Source organism: Pseudonaja textilis, chromosome 2 (genome assembly GCF_049901715.1).
Source record: "Pseudonaja textilis isolate UNSWEBS1 chromosome 2, rPseTex1.2, whole genome shotgun sequence".
Taxonomy (NCBI): domain Eukaryota; kingdom Metazoa; phylum Chordata; class Lepidosauria; order Squamata; family Elapidae; genus Pseudonaja; species Pseudonaja textilis.
The window spans coordinates 132,960,434-132,983,367 of record NC_141991.1 but is presented as its reverse complement, the minus strand read 5'-3'; the positions used below and the strand labels follow the sequence as shown (position 1 = coordinate 132,983,367).

Here is a 22,934-nt window from a genome sequence, read left to right as displayed (position 1 = left end):
GGGAACAAAACTAATCTTGCTGGAACTTCAATAGGAAACTCTAACATGCTGCCACCACTTTCCTGTTCTTTCTCACAGGACAATTTATCCTTTGGAAGAATAACATAAAAATACCTTGAATGGTAGTCTACATTCCAGAATGGGTTCACACACTAGATGCATTTATACATACTTCATATATGTAGCTAACTGAAGCTGAAATGGGTAGGGGTTACATGCATGCTAAAAGACAACTGAACACATTCAGGAGAAACAATCAAACTTGATATTTCAGGGGTGATTTGCAGAATTGGTCACCTAGATGTGCAAGTGCTTTTGTGCCAAAGAAAAGTGAAACATGAAAAAAAATATGTACTATGATGTATATAGCATTGCATACTGGTAACCCTCAACTTACGACAACAATTGAGCCCAAAATGTCAATGCTAAGCAAGACGGTTGTTAAGTGAATTTTGCCCCATTTTACACCTTTTCTTTCCACTGTTGTTAAGTACATCACTGTAGTTGTTAAGTTAGTAACACCGTTGTTAAGTGAACCTGGCTTCCCCATTGACAGAAGTTTTATCAGAAGATAGCAAAATAGAATAGAATAGAAAAGAATTCTTTTATTGGCCAAGTGTGATTGGACACACAAGGAATTTGTCTTGGTGCAAAAGGTGGTCACATGGCATCGGGACACTGCAACGGTCATAAATACAAGTCAGTTGCCAAGCATCTGAATTTTAATCATGTGACCATGGAGATGCTGCAACAGTCGTAAGTGTGAAAAAGCCATAAGTCACTTTTTCCATTGTAACTTTGAACGGTTAGTATTCGTTTGTCCCTTAGCTCTCCGACAGCTTGATATTTTCTCTGTCTCTCTCAAAAGGCCAAGGTATTTTACATTTAGCTTTCCAGACTGGGTTTCTCTCCTCTTTTAAGTGTTGCTTTTTAAAAATAATAATAGTATAATAATGACAGCGCACAGTTTGGGGGCATAATACAAATCCAGCGCTTTGAGGTCCATCTCAGGTCAGCCACAGATGCAGTTTTTCTTTTATAAACTAAAGAAAGAGTAGCCTTGATCTTACACAAAGGGGAGCCAACAAAAATCTCTCGATGGGGTCTCCTTCGGCATTCTTGACACACAGATGTTTTAGTCAAAAGCCGGTTCCCCACTGTTATTTCGAAAATATCTCCCTCTGTTGTCTCCCACTGTTGTGCCTTCTGTTTGCCAAGAGCACTTTGAATTATCTTCTTCCCAACCAAATGCCTGTCATCTTTTCTTTCCCGTTTGAAATAAAACAACTTCTGTATGTGATTATGTGTCTCCTTTTAATCTGGGAAGTCTGCCTTCCTGTTCATTCAGCTGAATGGCGCTCCAGGCCGCTGCCCCAAAGACTGATCTTGACAGCCATTGAAAACACTCCGACTTCCATCTGCGTCTGCTGCGTGTTTCATTCTTGTCTTATTTTCTTCGCCTTACTATGGCCATCTTTAATTACATACTAGTTGGACTTTTCTCTTGGGGGGCTAATAGCAGCCTGCATTGCAGCTCCCATTTTGATCAGGCTTCTGAGCAGCCTATATTTACACTACAGTCATTCGACTGATTCATTTAGCAGTACATCTTTTTAAACAAAATCACGGGCTAAAGAACAGGCGATTTTGATTATAAAATCTGACTCCCTGCTCAGTACAAGAATCCATGAGAGATTTCTGCCAACTCTGTTTGAGACAGTCAAATGGAACCCACTACGTCCACAGATAATAGCAGCCACTACAAAATACTTTTGTTGCTAGGGCAGTGTTAAATCAATCTTGGCCATTTGAAGTTGTGTGGACTTCAACTCCCAGAATTCCCCAGCCACCCATGCTGTCTGGGAATTCTGGTTCTCACTAAAGATGTCACGATTGGGAAATATTTTGCTATGGAGGCTTTTCCAATATTCCAGCAGGATCTACCTTCCTGTTCTTTAAATGTATTCTTCCATTCCCTCAGTCCTGGGATGAAGGTCTCATGGGGTTTTTTTGGCCTTTCAGTTATTATCACATACCCATTGAAAAAATCCTAAATAATCCCAGATCCTTCGATTGGCCTTAGATTTTAGTTCTATGATTGTTGCACTTTTTCTCTGAACTTCTCCAATTTGTCTAGTTCGTGATTTAGAAACAACTTTGCTAATGCACCCTAAAATTGCATTTGCCTATTTTTGTAGCACGTGCGTCAATATGTTATGGTTCTTGATGTTTGATAAACTGCTGTTCCAAAAGGCTTTTCTTAAAATCTATTACCACATCACAGATCCCCTCATTCTCCTGTTTAATTAATATGAAACATTAACATTCTTGTTTTAATTAATGCTAGTGCCAGATAAACGGGTAAACATATGTGCAAAGGCAGTCTGCCTAGAAACATTTTGCTCGATTGTATGAGTACCCCATTTAAAAAAAAACTCTACCAGTATCTAATATTATGATGCAAAATACACCAGACTTCCTTGCAAAATGTCACTAAGCAAAAGTACACACAATATGGGCAAGAAGACAAAAGATAGGATGCTGACCTCATTACAATTGGCAGGGGAAGGCACTGCCCAAAGCAAAAAAGAAACACTGGGCTTCTCCTTTTATCATTGTGCCTCTTTTCGTCCTTTGCTGCTAGCTTCCTTTCCCCACCCCCCACCCCCCATTTTCTTTCTCGCTACACAGCATACAATCCCCTTGGCATTTTTGAACCATCTTTACCGCTTGTGGCACACAGTATCTTACAGCTAAAGCTTCTGAGTGCCCTTTTTAAAGGTCTCTCATTCTTCTCCTCCTCACTTTATTTTGGAAAGGGGTGGTGGTGTCTGCCAATTAAGGTTCCTATTTTTTTCCCCTCTGGGGAATCCATCTTGTTAATCCAGCCATTTATTTAGGACTCCCGTAGATATCTTTGTGTTTTTTTCCCTTGCTGTCCCTCTCATCTATCCCTTACCTTAAGCTTCCCATAGCTCTTGATGGTCCCTTTTGTAAGATTTCTTTTACGTTGTGTGTCTTGATTTGCTGCATACACCTCTCAAGTTGGTGAGATGCAGGCAACGATCTATTGGCTTGCAAGTTACCCTCAGTTACAGATTGCAGATTGCGTAAAATAGCAATAACAAATAGTATTTAGGCTTATATACCAGCCCATAGCACGTTACAGGTAATCCTCGACTTACAACCAGTTGTTTAATGGCAAAGAAATACCCATTTGGGAGAGTGGAACTGGGCTTGTGACTGAGATTCGTTTAACATAAGAAAAGGCAGAAAAAATTGGGTCTGGTCTTGTGGTGCCTTGACTTATGACTGCAATGATTTATAACTGGAATTCTGGTCCCAATTGTGGTTGTAAGTGACCCTAATCCCAACTTGTGCAGCACTCTCTGGGCAGTTTACTAAGCATTATTTGCATATTGCCCCAACAATCTGGCTCTCGTTTTACCAACCTCAGAAGGATGGAAGGCTGAGTCAACCTTGAGCCTCATCAGGATCAAACTCCAGACTGTGAGCAGAAGTTGCCTGCAATACTGCATTTGACCACCGTGCCACCAGAGCTCCCTATGTGATCTGATAATGCTTAGGCTAAAACTAGATGTATTTAAGACATACTGGTCAAATTGTATTCAGGCTGAATGATACCTCCTTAATGTTAACTGGGCAAGGCACACATAGTGTTGTAGTTCGCCAGCAGCAGGTGCGGATGGCGAAGGTGTCTCACAGTGAGGATGAAGGGGAACCAGTCAGGGAGGCTGGTAAGGACTTGGATGAGGGTCCTGCATTTGATTCAGGGATGTGGCCAGGACTATCGGAGAGTGGGATGCTGCCTTCGGAGCTTGTGGACTCTGGAAGCAGTGAAGCAGAGGACCCCGGAGACCCTGTGCCCAGTGCGTGTGCGCGCAGGGCTGCTCGAAGGAGGGAGCAGCTGAAGCAGCAAGGGTGATGTCAGATCCGTGTATCTCTCACTTCTTCAGTGGAAGAAGAAAAGGGGAGGGGAGGCTGATAAAGAAATCCTTTCTTGATGTAACCTGAATATATTTAACCTTATATCGAATTTGTATAACCCACACATGATACAATGGAGGGAGAAAAGCCAGATGGCCAGAACCTATCACCTCTGAGAGGCACAGCCAGGAGATGAGAAGATCATAAAAATTCCACAGTGAGATGTATCTGGGGAATTTCTGGAAAAAATTTGTTCTAAAAACGGGGTGGGGGGAAATTAGGTATGTCCTGGGAAACTGTGAGAAAGATCGTTCCTACAGAAGGGGTGGGAGGGGAATTAACATATTGGCTTTTGTTTCTCTAAATACATATCGAGATAAGGGGAGGGGTTCTAAATTCCCTTATGTATCCCTGTACGCCTGAGGGACCTCAGACATTGCTTTGAACTCCTACATGAATTGTCTCATCTCTGATAAAAATCAGCTGTTGGGGAGGTGCTCATTGCAGGAAGCAAAGAAGTTCTTTAGACTCGTTGAAGCTCTGTGAACTCCAGTTTGTTTTTGAAACTTCTGTCAGTTGATATTTATCTGTAATTAGACTTCTGTTCTTTGCAGCCTGTTAAAATCTTGAAAGGGCTTGCTTTTATCTCGGACAATTAGGTTTAAATGATTCTTGGCTGGGAATGCAAAGAATTCCCAGCGCCACATTAAAAAAGGTTTACTTTTATACACAGTTTGTGTTCGTTTAATTTGAACAAGGCTTGGGTCAGAACACATAGCACAGCATATACCTGTATACCTAAAGCAGATAATAACATGTTTCTGCAAAAATGAGACCTAACCAGAAAATAAGCCCCAGTTAAGATTGTCAGCCAGACGGACGTATTTCATACCATATTTACCATATTTTCCCCAAAATAAGACCTAACTAGAAAATAAGCCCAAATACTTCTTTTGGAGCAAAAATTAATGTAAGAACCAGTCATTTGGGGGGAAACATGGGTATAGTTCACAACTTCTTTAACTTACTAAAAAAGCATTATGTATAAATCTTGGCTTGTTAAAGCCAGATAGATCCACCAATAATCAGTATTTGTGGATCTACCTGATGGTGACTATCAGATATGGAAGACTTGTAATCTGCAATGTAAAATTGCTATGTAGCAAAAAGCATGAATCAACAACTGAAATGAAATGAAATAGTGCAATATATGTTGTACAAACAAAGGCAAGGATGTAATAGATTTGGATGAAAACTTATTGATTTTATGCAGTGGAATGGATGAATATTCAGATAAATTTAAGTATGGGGTTAATTATGAATGGAAGGGCTAACATATTTTATGAAACTAGGAATTGATACTTAGATGATTGTTCCGTGAGAGTGAAAAAAGCAAAGACAAGTTCTGAAAAAAATATGTACAGAATGAAGATATTTCAGAATGAATGGAGTTCAAGGGGACATTTTGGGGGGCTTGGTCTTATAAATGAATGGGTGGGAATGAGATGACAGAATACCCAAAAAAAAGTTATTGGCCCCTTTGCAAATCACAGGATTAATGAAAATGGTGAGATGACTATGATGTAGAGCAAGAATATTAATGATAGAGGGGCGGTAAGCAGTTCTGGAAGTGTGGCTGGCCATTATTTTTAGGGTCAAAGGAGGATCTTAGGTAAAATAGACATAGAAGAAAAAGAACAAGAAGAGTAACTCCAGCCCAGAATGATAACATATTAGAAGACAGGTTATTTTCCCAAAGAAGGAATTGCAAGTGGCTATGAGAAAGACGATGTCGAGCTGCTTGGAACAAAGAGAAAAGAATTAAGAGACTGAGTGCCACAGAAAGATGTGTGCCTACACTTGTGGGAATTGGGAAAGAAGGATGCCTGATGGAATGATGAAATGGAGGAGACCGTGGATAAGAAAAAAGCATTTAAAAAAAGAGGCTGTTGCAAAAAAAATGGGCGTGGGAGATGAACATAATGTGTATGGAGAGAAATAGATAATTGCAAAAACGTAATCCAATGTTTTTCCCATGTGTAGTTCTTGGGGACTGACTGGATAAATCCCTGCAATTTTCTTGGCAAGGTTTTTCAGAAGTGGTTTGCCCTTGCCTCCTTCCTTGGGCTGAGAAAAAGGGACTGGCCCAGGGTCACCCAGCTGGCTTTGTGCCTAAGGTAGGACTAGAATTTACAATCTGCTGATTTCTAGCCTGGTGCCTTAACCATCACTATACTCATGATGGCGAACCTATGGCACTTGTGCCCAAAGTGGCACGCGAAGCCATATCACCCGGCACGTGGAGCCTTACCTGTTTGTCTTCCAGGTTCTGGCATGCATACGTGTGGGATGATCAGCTGTCCTACGCATGCATGGCAGTGCCAAAACCAGGGTGTACATGTGCGCCGGCCAGCTATTTGTCGGGAGCGCACATGTGCCAGAACCCGGAAGTTCAGCTTTTCTGGAGCACGGTCCCTTCACACGTGTGGCAGTGTCAAAAACCAGCCTGCGTATGCACACTGGCCAGCTGATCATCGGGCATGCATGCACGCTAGAACCCGGAAGTTCGACTTTTCTGGACTGTGGCTCAGACGAGTGCATGCATGCATGACATTTCCGCGTGATCTTTTCAGCACTTGGTGCTGAAAAGGTTCACTATCACTGCACTATATCAAACTGGCTCTCAAATTTAGTGAGGAATAGTTCTGGTTAAAAGAGGCAGAGAGAATGCCGAACAATTTTGATGATTAAAAAAAAAACACCTGTTGAACATGGGTGAAAAGACTAAACAAGGAAAGAGTTAAGGAAGTTAAGAAAAGGAAATCATAAATGTTGTAAGAATTAAAGGTTGCAGTTATAGATGGTGAAATTAGTGAAATACGAAAATACAGATGTGATTATAGGGTGACTACGTGACTTGTTAAATATTTGAATGAACACAGCATCCATTCCTGATCATCGGAAGAGTGAATTTATTGTTCCCCTACCAGAGGAAAAGTAGAAAGACTAAATGCAAAACTACTAAATTAGTTTTCCAAGTGTGCCTGTGAAGGTATTTGGCACAATTCAAATATAAAAGTTACATGGGATGACAATGAGCAACGTTTGGGAATTTCAGTGCAGCTTTATGTCTTGCAGAAGGTGTTCAGATCAGTTTTTTGCTCTTCAGCAAGTCGCTGAATATGTATGAATGTGAGAATATTTACTGCATTGCTGATTTAGAAAAAGTATATGATAAAGCAAATGGGCTTGAATCGTAAAATGCTGGGAACTGAAGCTTAGTTGCCAAATGTAATAACAGTGCCATAAGAATAAATGGGATGTTTACTGAATGATTCAACAGCGATCAGGGAGAGGCAAGAATGTCTGATATCCACAAGGTGGTTCATGTATTTATGGACAAAACAAAACAAAACAAAAAAAAGGAAATATTTGTGGTATTGTTAGAGGTATGTTGGTTGGGAGATAAATATATGTGCAATTCTGTATCCTGGCGATGCTGAGTTATTGGCTGAGATTGTTACAGAGATTTCAAGTCATAAATAAATGGCAACTACTAGATTAGGTAAATGAGCTTATGTACCTTGATGGATATTTACTAAAGATGAAAAAAATGTGTAAAGAATGTTTAAAACATAAAGGTAAATTGAATACTGTGGTCACTGGGGTGTAAACAGTGTGTGTGTAAAATAAGGAAAGGTAGGATCAAGAATGAAGGGGTGTGTGTGTGTGCATGTGCGAACAAATGTGGATTAACTACAATGAAATAAAAGTTGAGGTAGTTTGAGAGCCAGTTTAGTTTAGTGGTTAAGGCATCAGGCTAGAAAGCAGGAGGCCATGAGTTCAAGTCCTACCTTAGCTATGACAATCAGCTGGGGGCCTTGAATCAGTCACTCTCAGCCCAACCTACCGCACAGTGTTGTTGTGGGAAAAATAGGAGAGGAAAGGTGTGTTTGCCACCTTGAGTTATTTGTAAAAACAATAAATGTAGCATACAAATAAATAAAATAATAAAAATAAAAACTAGTTAGATAGTATAGCGAGGTGGATGAGGACTGAATTGCAAAACAAGTATATGAAGGAAAAATGAATGTGGCGAAAGGATGGAGAAAAATTATGGTTAAATGGAGTTGATGAGATTCCTTCTTCTTTTTCTCTGACCATCTGGTGGTATCCAATTGATTTTGGGCTATTAGGTGCAATCAAAGAAAGAGCTGGACTTGATTGGATCTCACTGTGTCACCTTTGGGTTTAGGCTTGAAAATACCTCTCCAGAAAAGAAATATGGATAAAAATAAGATGATAGAATTAGGGAGTGGTGGATATCTTCGCTCCTTTGCAGTCTGTTCAATGGATATTTTCTGACTGGTTATACTCACAGTAGTATCTCCTTTTCCCACAGCGCTCATTTATGAGAGTCTTCCACTTGTGTTCTCAAAATTGGAAGTATTCTCACCTCCTTAAAGAATTGTTTACTTGGGTATGGAGCATGTCTTACAAGAGAAAACAAAACACGGGAGATAGAAACAAAGAGTTGACTGCTAATGAATTAAGACAGTAAAAAATGAGAAAAGACACGGGGCACCCCAGAGGAGGAGGAGGAAATGCAAAGTTGCTAATGCAAAGCTGCTTCACATGTCAAAGCTTTGCTTTCTAGTGGCTTCATGCCTGTTTTCTGCTTGAGCAGTGGGCTGGACTAGAAGACCTCCAAGGTCCCTTCCAGCTGTGTTCTGATTCTGATGCCTGTCAACTGATGGTACAACCATCCACCTGAGCATCCTCTTCCCTAGGCTGCATCTGAAATGTGCAACAAAAGGGTGTGTGGTTCAGAAATGAATTCTTAAAATGTGTGTTTATGAATATTAATATTCAAAGTCCCTTTTGCCTTTTATGGCAAAGTCCCAAGGCTACATATTTATAGCCAGAGGTAACATGAGCTGCTTGAAACTGGTAAAAAGAGAGGTGTAGGATCAGAGGGGGTATTCAGCGGGTTCTGATCAGTTATGGAGAACCAGTAGCAGAAATGTTGAGTAGTTCAGAGAATCAGCAAATACCACCTCTGACTGGCCCCGCCTCCATCTCTTCTCTGCCTCCTGAGTCTCAGTGATCGGCTGGGTCTTCTTTTGTTGCCCTGCACAGGAGAACGGAGCTGGAAAGCAGGTTAGTGGGGTGGGGAGGGAATGGGGATTTTGCAGTATCCTTCCCCTGCCATGCCCACCAAGTCACGCCCACAGAACCGGTAGTAAAAAAAATTGAATCCCACCACTGTGCAGGATTTAGAGTCCTGTTCTCGAACCTTCCTTTTTGCTAAAGCTGTCCTTAGATTTTCAATAGGCAGCATATATACAGAATTTATAAATAATTGTATGTTTTTATATAAAATTCACAGACTTGGCGCTTCTTTTAAAATATATTTTATTGAACATTATGGAATCTGAATAAAAGGTAGAGAAGGGGAATTGAAAGTAGGCTACATATATATATATATATATATATATAAACTTTACAAGCATAATAGAAATTATTTCATGAATGTTTTATATCACTTTAAAAAAAATAAAAATAAGTATTGCACTCTAAGAATATAAATGCCAGAAACAGTAGCCATCACAGTAGAAATCGTAAAAGATTAGAAAATCCTATAAAAGTGAAATATGAAGATTTTTTTGTAAAAGAACATCAAAATATTGGCTGTGGTAAAAATCTACATAGAAAATTGTAATCTAAAAATCATTGCCAAAGTTAAATTCTATGTCAGATTTATTTGTTAAGTAAAAAGTTATTTTAGACACTGAAGCATATTTCTATCACCAGAGTTGAGTGCTTCTTTTAATGAATATTACAATAATAACTTTCTTTTTTTTTAACACATGTAAGTTGTTAGCTACATTTTCTTCTTCACTTCTGCTTAAGGATTTCTTCCAGGGCCCAAAATTTGGCTTTTGTATAACATCAGATGCTGTATTCCTGCAAAGTTTCTCACAAATCATGAAGATTTCTGTTACAGGAAATAGCACTACACGAAGATCCAATATGTGTGACTTTTGTGCTTCTTCTTCTTTTTAAAGATCTTCTAAATATGTTCTTCTAAATATACAAGTCTATGTACTGCCTTCCAAATACTGAAGTCTCTTTCAAGCATTAAGATTTCATGATTATCTCTTTGCAGTCCTTGAGGAAAAGGAGCAGCTTAAAACAATCTTGAATGAATAAACACATAAACAATATAAACCAGCAACAAGTGAAACCAGAGGGATGCATATTCTCATTCTGTTTCATATGCACTATCCCCAAATAGCCTCTGCTTTTCTGAAAGATCTGTAATGGAAATCTAACCAAGTTTGGCTAAATGCCATGACATAGCTCTGCATAATTGCAAACCTGGATAACACAAAGATCCTGATAACTAAATTTCCATTTTAGTTTTTTTTGGGGTAAACTGGAGAGGAATGTACCAAACATCCTAATCACCTTTCTGACTTACAGATTGCACACTACTTGATTAGGTCTCTAATAGCTTGGAAACAAGTTGTAGAGATAACATGGTTTACAGGCTTAGATATGGAGCCCAACTAGCGTAGAGTCTTCCATCAAAACATCCCAAGGGCCAAATTCCATATTAAATTCCAAATTGCATGTGAGCTTTTATTCAAAGCTGAAAAGCAGCTTTTAAGAGTGGACATTTTACAGCAGATAAACAATATGAAAGAAACATTTTTCTCTTTCGTGTTCACTGGTTTTTCATCATTCAGCCACTCTAACCACACGTTGTATTCCAGAGGTACAAACACTTTTTCCAGATTCTCTTGGTCGCCTCTACATGTGTGTGCACAGCCATTTTCAACAAAGAGGTCCCATGTGTCCATTCATGCCCAAAGTGTCAGGAGCAATGACCCCAGAATGCAGCAACCATCATCAATACATGCCTATTGTCAAGGTGCCCTAATTTTAGATCATGTTGGGAATGGTGCAAAAGTGGTTAAGTGTGAAGGCAGGTCATAGGTGACTTTTTTCAGTTCTGTTGTAACTTCAAACATTTACTAAACAAATGGTTTTAAGTTGAAGCTCCATGTTCTGTAGCTCCATGTTCCGAATTCTTTTTGATATTCCATGAGTTACTTATTAATGTGAAAACTTGGCTCTTGATTCCTGCTAGTTGTCTAATACATGAGCCTTTCATTTTCTCTCTTTTTCTGCCTCTTAGGGACTAGCTGCACATTACCCCAAGATACGCATCATCATGGCTTGCCTGCACGAGACCCGCACGCCTTCCCCCTCCTTCGGCAGTTTCAACACTATCTTGACGGAGAATTCCCTCCGGAAGTTGGATCCAGATGCCTCGGACTGCACCCCTGAGAAGGACTTGACCCCCACGCAATGTGTGTTGCGAGACGTCTTGCCCATAGATGGGAGTGGAGGTGGGGGCGGTGGACACAGTCCCACCCCTAGCGAGGAGACCCACGAACAGTTTGCCAACAGCGTCCTGCAGCTCCACGAGAATGAAGCTGGTAGTGGGGGGGGAGGCGGAGCTGGCGCAGGAGCTGGAGTTGGGAATCCTGAAGTCCGGCCCACCCGCTACCATGCTGACCAAGTACGGATCCACTGCCAGACAGGGAGTGGCTTTCTGGAAGGGCTTTTTGGTTGCCTCAAACCTGTCTGGACCATGATTGGCAAAGCATATTCCACCGAACACAAACAGCAGCAGGAAGGTGAGGAACGTGGTGATCACAAGGTGCAAGAGTGGGCACTATCGGTTGAAAGAGACCCTATAACAGAGGTCTCCAAACTTGGCCACTTTAAGGCTTGTGGACTTCAACTCCCAGAATTCTCATGTTATGTTAGCTCAAGAATTCTGGGAGTTGAAGTCCATAAGTCTTAAAGTTGCCAAGTTTGGGGACCCCTATCCTATAATAATGGCTTCTGATTATAATTATGAAGGGAATCCTATTGCTGAGTGTTGGGCTCCGTGATTTCCATACAGAAAGGTCTAAGTTAGTTCACACAGAATCTTCAAGTAGAGATGGGAAAGACCCTTCTTTAAATAACGGAGAACTCTTTCCAGACATGCATATCAGGAGTAGTGAATTTGGAGCCCTCATAGCGTTCAGATTTCAGTTCTCACCAGACCAGCATACATTAGCAAAGAGCAAGGATTTTCATGAGTTTAATTCAAAACATCTGGGGGATATAGCAGTCTGATGTGAACAATATGGGTTTAGGTATTTGATTCAGTGTAAGGAATTTTCTATATCCCTATTTTCAAGATAGGTTTCCAAATGAAATTGACAATTCAATCATGGGGCAATTGGGGAACTTAGGACTCAGTTTGGATCAAGGCTTTCTCCCAGAGTCAGTGATTGGTTGCATGATTCTTTTCATCCATTGCTGCCCTCAAGAATACTTCGACTCTTGATTTTGTATCTCTGTCAGGAATCCTTATATATAAAAGTGAAATGCCGCTCACGCATCATCACAATATCTTCAGAACCGTAAAGCCTACAAACTTGAAATTTGGCACGTATGTTCCTCTTAGCTTCTAGGCACTGACTAAGAAAAGATTTTTCGAAATGACCATTAGAGCATTAGTATTTTGTATATTATTATTAACATGCTCTGATGCTAAGGAGTTCTACTCCCGCTCCCCACCTGAAAAGAAATCTGTTCCAAATGCAAAACACAAGCAGAGAGGAGTTTCAGTTTCAGTTTTAGTTTCACAGCACCAAACAGGTTTAGTACAGAACAGTTGAGCTAAGCCATGCCCAGGCTCCTTGCTGTCCCCTCTTGTGCACACAGCAAATACTGTTTCAATTTCTAAAAAGCCCTCAACCCTCTCACACGCTGACAGGATGCTAGCCAGGTGAATACTGATGGATGCTGGTAGGCAGAGGCAGAATTTTTTCCCCTTGTTTTTCTCCCCCCAAACTAAGCCCGATCACATAGTTTTGTAGCAAAGCACGGGTATCCGGCTAGTTAGTTATAAATTTAGTTTACAGGCTAACCATACTTATGAGGAATGAAGCTCTAGTGACTATTCATATAATTATTAGGCGATTAGGCCAAATGCTATGTAAGAAGCTGCCTTTATATATTGAGTAGAAATGAATTTGATCCAAAATGCCATAATTAGAATTTGAATGTGCTAGCCAAATGGACATAACTATGACTTTTATTAACTCTATTATACATTCTAAGAGAGCTATGCCTGTTGCGATGCTAGTTGTCAATTTGTTTCTGTGAGCAATCTAGAGTATTGCTTGTGAACCCTGAATCCTAAAAACATTGGTAAAATCAACTTTGTCAATACCAAATATTCCAGTTAACTAACAAACTGTTAGAGACTCAAAGAGAAGGGTTAGAAAATTAACCAGGTGCAATTGTGAAGATCAAAAATGCCTAACACCTTAGTCTTACAAAAAAAAAAATCCTATAGAGATTTTTTTTTCAATTTTTCAGTCACTGGGTAATTTGAATCCCCAGTTTTTATTTCCAGACCAGAGTTGCATGGCCATTTTGCCTCTATTTGTCCAGTCAGATATGTTGATGGTTAAACATTATTACTTGCTTACTATGAACTTTCTCAAAATCAGAGAAAGCCTGATGTTGTAGCTTCTCAGGAGAAGAACAGATGAAGAGGTCATGACTCTAAAGTAAAAAGCTGCAGATACCTAAAAAAACAATTATTTTCTCTTTTGAGCCAAAAAGAATATTATTTACAGTAGTTCTTTTGCATGCCACCTCAGTCACTGAAGGTATTCTAAGCAGCTCACATGCCAGGATTAAAAGCAACAGAAATAATAAACCATACAATAATACTACAGAACCTTGTATCAGGGGGATAACTAACGCCATAGGATTATACCATCAGGGTAGACTATAGGGAACAAACCATTTACATTCTGCTCCAGAACCTGCTGGAAGAGGCCAAGTTTTCACAGCTTTAGGAAAGCCTAACATAGTTTGGGCCATTCAAATCTTGAGGGTGGGAGTTGCTGTTCATATGGTGGTCAACTACAAAGAAGACATAGCCTCTAGGTCCCACCATGTCCCATAAAGTCGTTTTTATATCTCTGATCTGGAGCACACCAACTTTTAACAGTTCTTACTAGCCAGGCAGAAGCAACAAGGGAAAAAGTTCTAAAGGTAATCAGGTCTTAAACCTTGCAATGTTTTGTATATGACAGTCAACACCTTGAATTGCACCCAGAATCTTACTAGTAACACCATATTGGCAAAGTGAGGAACAACAATAACAGGCGTTCAAAAGTTGCCCTATGGAGAATGTATTGCAATAATCTGACTATTGCACTAGCACATGAGTGTCTGTGATCATAACCTCAGAAACTAGGAAAGGATGTTACTAGCCCAAAAGATGGATTTGTGCAAAAGGCCTTCGTATGCCATGGCTGCTATCTGCTCACTGAGCAGGAGAGGAGAGTCTAGGAGAGCCCTCAAATTATTTTAAAAGGTCTGCTTTGGGAAGTGCAACTCTATCAAAAACTAGAGATGGTAATCTTTGTGACAGAAAGGTTTTTAAAACCAGAGCCTCAGGAGGCTCCAGGAAAGTCTCTTTTGAAGAAGCCCAGCTCCCATAAACTGGATTAGATAGACATGCTCTCTACTTTCTCCTGCACATCAAGAAAAGCAGAGCCTCTCTTCCAAGAGACAATTGGAAAGAATCATCCCCACCTACCTTGCACAAAATGGACAGGACCAAGAAAGCTGGGAGCAATGACATCTACTTTCTGATTAAGTAGAAAACCAGATACTTAGAAGGTTCTTGTGTCTTTTCCAGAATTGTAATTTCCCAATCCTGGTCCTGGTTTTTCTTTAAAAAGGGGTTGGGAGAGGGGAGATTTCCCCTCTTTGATATGCTCTATGCTGTGATAACATCCAGCACAGTTTGGTGTTGTAGGCAAAGAAAATCCAACTCACACACTGGTTAAGGTTCCCTGCCTTTGGACTAGGCCCTAACAAACATCTGTTTAATCACCACACATCAAGAAAAGTCACTAAGAGGGGCAAATCTCCAGATGGATCCAATCAACCAAAATATTGGATGTGGATTTTTCAGTTTGAACATGAATTTTCCAGCTATTTTTCCCCCCCTCTCAAACGTACTTTAAGATAGGCTTGTAGACTTCCCAATTCTGGGAAGAAACTCTTTGAGATACCTTCATTTTTATTCAGTGGCTTCTACTGGTAACGAATACTTCAGAGGTAACTATTATGACTGAAGGCCCTTCATATAGTTTTTCCCTCTTGGAAAAAATATATATGAAGGAATGCAGAATATTCTTCAAACTTTGTGTTAAATCTTGAATTTCCTGCTTATTTATTTTCTCCCAGTCCATTTTTATGGCACCCAAGATAAATGGAACCAGCCATATAAAATGTGACTGTGATGCTATAAGAAAAGCTGGGGGGGTCAATGTGAGCTGTGAGATGCTAGGCTGATTTTTCTACCCTATCATCCTTGGAAATAATTTCTTCCCTTTTTCCAAACAAGAACTTGCGTTAGCAGAGTGCTATAGCAATAGCACTTAGACTTATATACCGCTTTATAGTGCTTTACAGCCCTCTTAAAGCGGTTTATAGAGTCAGCATATAGCCCTCCAACAATCTGGGTCTTCATTTTACCCACCTCGGAAGGATGGAAGGCTGAGTCAACCTTGAGCCTGGTGGGATTCGATCTGCCAAATTGCAGTAGGAGTAGCTTGCAGTACTGCACTCTTAACTACTGCACCACCAAGGCTCCTCATATATTAGAGGCATTAAGAGTTGGATGGCATATAAAATTATATTACTGCTATTATATACATGACAGTATGAAATTACAGCTACCAGTTCTTTAGATGGTTCTGGCCTTTCATACATACAAAATTCTTCCCCCGAAAACTAGCTCCTGGGATTTTGTAATGCACCTGCATAGTATATAGGCAAATCCAAGCAGTGTTGTTGTTGTACAAGTCCTCTTTATACTAGCAAGAGGGCTAGAAACATGATTGGCATTATTTTTTTTAAGACATGGCTTATTGAATGCCATGTCTTTGCAGTGTTTACATTTGTTCCTGCAATAATATGCACTACTTTGGTTGTTCCTGAATGACATTATGCAGGATTTTTTTTGCCCGGTGGGTGAAAAGCCCACCTCCTCTGGACAACCCACAGCTACCACTTTCTTTTCTTCTCCATGCAGACCCATGGGAGGTACCCTTTGAAGAGATCATGGACTTGCAGTGGGTAGGCAGCGGGGCACAAGGTGCTGTCTTCCTGGGACGCTTCCATGGGGAGGAAGTTGCAGTCAAGAAGGTGCGAGACCTCAAGGAGACGGATATCAAACATTTGAGGAAGCTCAAGCATCCCAACATCATCACTTTCAAGTGAGTGGGGCAGCACTGGCAAGAGGGAGCTGGCTCTGCCTTTCTTAAGAATTAAGTCTTCCTGAGGGATAGTTGGACAGGACAAATATCCTTGTCAATCACCATAACTTACTCCCCCGTAAACACATACAGCACACAGCAATCATACAACACGTACTGCAATCAGCTGTGTTTCTAGTCACAGACTGTATGGGGGGGAAACCCCAATTTGTGCATGTCCCACTTATTTTTAGTGGAGTTGTGGTGAACCTTTTGGCTCGGCATGTCAAAAATTCAGAAAATACTTACCTTGGCTCTGCTGGCATGTCAATACCACCGCCTCCCAAACAAAAGAGAAACAAATTCTCTGTCCCCCCCTTCTAGGCCATCCTGAACAGTGGCACCTGGCAACAGCACTGAGGCTAGGCCTGAAGCAGAGAACCAGGCCTCGGTTTCACGCTAGCACCATCACTGCCACTCAAAAAAGCTGCCTTGCACCATTTCCCCAAGATACACAAATGTTGGGGAGCGGTGTGATTGCCCCCATAGCCCAGCTCTCTCCAGGATCTGCCATGCACCATCTACCTTTAGACTGCGTTCCCTTTCTGATGACAGGCCTCTCTGTAGCCTACCAGAGGCTGCTCTGGTTGCACGAAGTCTTTGTTCTTGAAATAGCTTCGGAGAATGCTCTTCTGCGGCCTCTTCAGCCTCCAATAACTGTACAAAAACATGCCCTATTCAGAGGGTCAGGAGGCCATGCATGAATATGGCCCTCTTACACAAATTCCAGAGGGTCTGGAAGCCATGTGACAGCACAGTTCATTCTTGTGCAGCCTTTACAGCCTACAAAAATTGCACAAGGATGGGGCATGTTTTTAAGAAAGCTTTCAGGTGTTGGTGAATGCTGATGTACCATCCAAAATGTTGTGGCATGTTATCTTTGTCACACATGTTGTAAGTTCACCATCACTGTTATACTGTCTTTTCTGGAACCACAACTTCCCAGTATTGGCCCTATTTTTTTCTTTAAATCAGGACAATTTGTGAGACAAAATCTTAGATGCTGTACTCAGCCTCTCCTTAGTTTGTAGTTTTTCGCATGGCAGGAGAAGATTATTGGATACTGAAAAAGTAATCATATTAACTATAATGAACAAATGTAAATTGAATTGTAATGCTCATTGCATCGCAATTAGGTTTCCTCTTGGCTCTGCCATATTTCTTGGAATCCAGTGTGACCTTAGCTGATTCTAACTGGAAAGAAACATAAAGTAATACTGTATAAAATAAGTAATGCTATTTCTGATGTTGGAATTACAATCCCCATAATTCCAATCTTGTTAGAACCAACCAAATTATCTCCAGATATATTGGACTTTAATTTTATTTTGTAACTGCTAGGTGTTTCTAAGATTGTCTGTTCACCTTTGAATGAGTGCTGATTCTTGGTAACTTCCTTCTTGGGGCTGAGAGAGTGACTGGCCCAGGGTCACCCACCTGGCTTTGTACCTAAGGCAGAACTAGAACTCACATTCTCTCAATTTCTACACTCATTCCTCAACCACTATATCAAACTGACTCTCCTTCTAAGATTGTAATCCCAAATATCTTTGTGGTCACCAAGTCTGGAACAGTGGTGGTATTCAATTTTTTTTTACTACCGGTTCTGTGGGCATGGCTTTGTGGGCATGGCAGGGGAAGGATACTATAAAATTTCCAGTCAGAGGTGGTATTTGCTGGTTCTCCGAACTACTCCAAATTTCCAGTACCAGTTCTCGAGAACTGGTCAGAACCTGCTGAATACCACCTCTGATATGGAATAGATAAGAGTATCTGTCTAGTAATGCTATTTCATATTACAGTAGTCTGTCCATATATAGATGTCAACCCTATAAGGTAGACAAAGAAACCAATTGATTTTAAATCAGAACTACTTATATTGTTACAACTGTAATATCAGACTATTGCAAGTCTGAATGTGCTTCCTCCCTTTATCTTCATGTGAACTAAGGATGGGGCTTGTTTAAGGCATTTTCTGAAGTTTCATGGGACAGACTCAAGCCTCTCATCTGACCATGACCTTAGCAGGGTCTCTTCATCCTGTCCTTTAGGATCATTCCATATGCCCTCTACAGTAGGTGAAAGAATATTTATATTTTCAATGGTTCAATCCGTAATGAAGGTTTGCAGGAGGACCCGCAAGTCACTGTCGCAGCTGCAAAACAAAAAAGTTCTGGAGCACAGTATGCTGACTAATTTGGGTGGAAAAAAATGGAAGCATTGTGTGGATACAGAAACTATAGTCTTTTCCTTTACAACAAGTGGAAGATGTGCAACATCCTAATTTCCCACAAGTACTTCATAGCATTTGGGATAACTTTTGGCTTGTCTCTGAACAACAGCAGCCCTTCTTACATATTAAACATAAGGCTTTCTTGTTGGGACACAAGGCAGAATCCTGGCTCTTTGTCTCCCCAGAAATCATTATTCCACAATAACTCTTCAAAAAGCATGCTAAGCTGGCAAGGTTTGGTGTTATTCCTCTGTCATTGTAAAGTGTCCTGCTGGTCCTTTTTAGCCCATCCTCATTCTGTCCTTTCTCACACCTTGCAGGGGTGTGTGCACGCAGGCTCCCTGTTATTGCATCATCATGGAATTCTGTGCCCAGGGCCAACTCTATGAGGTGCTACGTGCTGGTCGCAAAGTCACTCCCTCGCTCTTGGTGGACTGGTCCATGGGCATTGCTGGCGGCATGAACTACTTGCACCTCCATAAGATCATCCACCGAGACCTCAAGTCACCCAAGTAAGAAGGGGAGCTAAATAGTTCCAAGAGACTAACATGGTACCAGGCAGGCAGTGGGCAAGTTGGCATTTTCCTACTGAAAAAAAAAAAAAAGCCTGCCATTTTGGAAAGTTCAAAATCTCTCTCAAAATGTTACAGTTAAGGGGAAGAGGGGTAGTCTGCTCTACCACCCTGTCAGTTATTTCATCCACAATTCCTGTTCGTGCCTGTGTACAATTCAGAGCATTAACTCTTTGGATTTGCCCCTCTGGTATGTTGAGAGTGGAGGGGGATTTTTCAGAGTTTCACAAATAAGCAAACAAAACAATGCTTATCTCCAAGGAGTTTACCATGTACGTAAAGTAGACTTCAGGGAAGACAACAGTGAAGGTGACAAAAATATGGCAAAGAATAGGTGTGAGCAAAACCCTTCCATAATTAAACGTGGTTGCCAAGAAGAGCATTGCCTTCTCTCACCATCAGTCAAAAAACAGGATTTTGGGGGGAGGGGGCAGTAGCTGCAGTGCTGTCTGTTTGGGTGAAGGAGGACATTGTTTTCTCAGTCAGAGAGCTTAGAAGCCCCACCACAGCACTTTTGCTAAGGAAATAAGAGCAGGGGCTGTAACCATGTCTTGTCCTTTTTAATCATTCTTGTTGTGTGATTTCCAGGTGTTTCGTAGTCTAGGGGCAGTGGGAAGAATTTGAGTAAATCTTGGTTTAGGAATAAGGCACATCAGAATTGCATAGGGTTGTCCAGATGCTTCAACAAAGTTGTAAATAACTGAGGAAAACATATGTTTTATGAGCCATTCAATAAGATATAGGTTAAAGAAGTAGATGATACACTATATTCCTTTAAAGTGCCACCACACAAATAAAGAACTTTTTGTGGCAGAGTTGTCTGCTACCTTCTAGGAAGATACGGCTCACGGATACCATATAAATTTATTAAATTATTATTATTCCATGGAAGGGGGAAAAAAATCCTTCTTCACAAAGGGGTTTATTCACATCTTATCTTCCCTAACTGATGGCAGAGAGCGCTTTGTCTCTCCGAAGGAGCCATGAACTCCCATTTCTTTTCTTCTCTCCTAGCATGCTGATCACGTATGATGATGTGGTAAAGATCTCCGACTTTGGCACCTCCAAAGAGCTCAGTGACAAGAGCACCAAGATGTCTTTTGCCGGCACCGTGGCCTGGATGGCCCCTGAAGTGATTCGGAATGAGCCTGTTTCTGAGAAGGTCGACATCTGGTGAGGGGAGCTAGCCCATAAGAGAGGCAGTGGAGAGAGTGGGGAAGGTCTGAGTGGGGGGCCAAAGTATGGGACAACCCAGTGACAACCCCAAAATGTCTTGGGCTCTGGCTTCTGTCATCCACACAACACCTGCCCAAACAAAGGTGTGTTGGACTACAACTCCCACTAAGGTCTAGTAATAGATGCCTCTTTATGCCCTCTAGATGTATTTGTCTATTACTCCTAGTCTCACCTGAACCTACTCCCAGGTAGAGATTCTGTTTGGGAAGAAGACATGGCTGGAAAAGAATGTAAAGGGGGAAGCCTATTGAGAATGGTAGTTCATGCTAGAGCAGTGTTTCTCATTCTTACCAACCTGTGGACTTCAATTCCCAGAATTCCTCAACTAGCATGGCTGATTGGGGAATTCTGGGAGTTGAAGTCCACAAATCTTAAAGTTGTCAAGGTGGAGAAACGCTGTGCTAGAGGCTTCCTCTACTCCATTGACTTTTCATTCCCACACAGGTCCTTTGGGGTCGTTCTCTGGGAGTTGCTGACCGGAGAGATTCCCTACAAGGATGTGGACTCCTCAGCCATCATCTGGGGAGTGGGCAGTAATAGCCTCCACCTACCTGTGCCTACCAGTTGCCCAGATGGCTTCAAAATCCTGCTAAGACAGTGCTGGTGAGTTCCCAAGTTACATCACTTCTCAGCAACTTGGGATAAATTGTGGGAGGAAGAATTAGTCTCCAGAATTAGTCCAGGGCCAGCCCCTGCTCAGCTACAGCTTGAAAGAAAAGAAAAATTTGAACCCACCCTGTCTTTTTGGAAAGGAAAGGAAAGGAAAGGAAAGGAAAGGAAAGGAAAGGAAAGGAAAGGAAAGGAAAGGAAAGGAAAAGGGAAAGGGAAAGGGAAAGGAGGAAAGGAAAGGAGAAGGGAAGGGAGGGGAGAGGAAGGGAAGAGAAGGGAAGGGAAGGGAAGGAAGGAGAAAAAGAGAAAGGAAAGTTTTAAAAAAACTACATTATGCTATGGAGGAGAGAAAAAACAGCGGGGAAAGGGAAAAAAGCAATCTTGTTTCATTGGGGGGGGGGGAATAACAGTTAAAAACCCAACTTAAAAATTCAAAACTCAGAAAATAAACTTTTAAAGGAGGAAAGCACTTCTTATATATTAAGATTATACAAGCTCCAGAGAATTGAGATACAATATCCTCCAATCTTATTTATTTGCCTTGGTCCTGCAGAGATCCAGACGATACTTTCCGTGTATGTATGGAATGGCCTCCTTATAGGCCTAGAGACAATAAACATTGATTGAAGTCTGTCTTAATCACCATTGCAACTACTTGGAGCATTTACCATACAGGGACATTTCTATCAGCCTTTACATATTAATGCTGCTTTCCACATTTGGGGGCTCCCTAGGAATATGCTCCAGATCTGATAGCCTTCCAGAGACCTGCCTGTAACTGATAGGGATTGTAGTCTAAAATTTACAGAGACTGTTAGATTGGGAAGATTAGTATTCATGTTTTAATAGAATTTGAAGGCCCAATTAAATCTAACAGATTGCCTCACTTTTGCCACATCTTATCTTCCTCTATATATAATTGGAAAAAAATACAATGGATTTTTCAGATATATTTCTCTGGCTTCTGTTCATGGGGGACAGAGATATAGCAACCCAATTATGTTGTACGAAACCCAAAATGTCATATGTCTTTTTATTATGAATTATATATTTCCAGGAATCCCTCTCCTTCCATATGTTGTTCAGTTTTGATCTATTAGGATCGAGGTTTCCTTTCTTTTACATCTGGGCTAAACTGTGGTCATCCAGCTTATAGCTCTTCACAAATTCCTTGGGGACCTCAAGAAATATTATTTTTTAAAAAGATGTTTACTAGCAGATAATTGAATGAGTTTAAAATAATGCACAGAGGTGGACAGCATTTTGGCAGATGGTGTAATGCAGGGGTGGGATTCAATTTTTTTAACAACCGGTTCTGTGGGCGTGGCTTAGTTGGTGGACGTGGCTTGGTGGTCATGTGACCGGGTGGGCGTGGCCAATTCAACGTCACTCAAGGGGCACTTCTCCTCGCCTGGCCTCTCATGACAGTGGGGATGTTGCAACATTCGTAAATGTGAAAAATGGTCATAAGTCACTTTTTTCAGTGCCATTGTAACTTTGAATGGTCACCAGTTTTAGACCAAAACTCAGAAAGGGTATGTAAACTCACGTTCGAATGTCAGTCTTTCTAGCTAGCCAAGAAGCCTTGCTGAATGTCACTCATCTTGGTTCCTTGTCATTAAAAAGCTTCTTTCTGACAGCTCTGCTTCATTATTCAATTATTTCTTCAAAGTGCTAACTCCAACAGGGGAGTATTTCCTCCCAACAGCAGTGTAAAAAGCTTAAAACAATCCTTCCCCTTTAAGAAAGTACCAGCAAAGAAAAAAAAAAAGCTCCTTTGGAGACAGTAAGTCTAGGCATACTACCAAGAATGCAAGAAGGGCGGAAAAAAACAAAAGGAGATTTTTTCCAACAACCGGTTCTCCAAACTGCTTAGAAAGTTAACAACCGGTTCTAGCAAATAGGTGAGAGCCTGTA

At 41.0% G+C, this 22,934-nt stretch overlaps 1 protein-coding gene across 1 annotated transcript in view; it reads left to right on the top strand.

Annotated features, from left to right (window-relative positions):
- Nucleotides 1–22,934, top strand: part of MAP3K12 (mitogen-activated protein kinase kinase kinase 12) — a 53,093-nt gene that overhangs the window by 10,199 nt on the left and 19,960 nt on the right. The window contains exons 2-6 of the mRNA XM_087925339.1: nucleotides 11,153–11,657; nucleotides 16,145–16,328; nucleotides 18,921–19,112; nucleotides 20,187–20,345; nucleotides 20,853–21,011. Of these exons, the coding sequence (XP_087781465.1) occupies nucleotides 11,189–11,657; nucleotides 16,145–16,328; nucleotides 18,921–19,112; nucleotides 20,187–20,345; nucleotides 20,853–21,011 (1,163 nt within the window). The 5' untranslated portion in view covers nucleotides 11,153–11,188. The remainder of the gene's footprint in view (nucleotides 1–11,152; nucleotides 11,658–16,144; nucleotides 16,329–18,920; nucleotides 19,113–20,186; nucleotides 20,346–20,852; nucleotides 21,012–22,934) is intronic.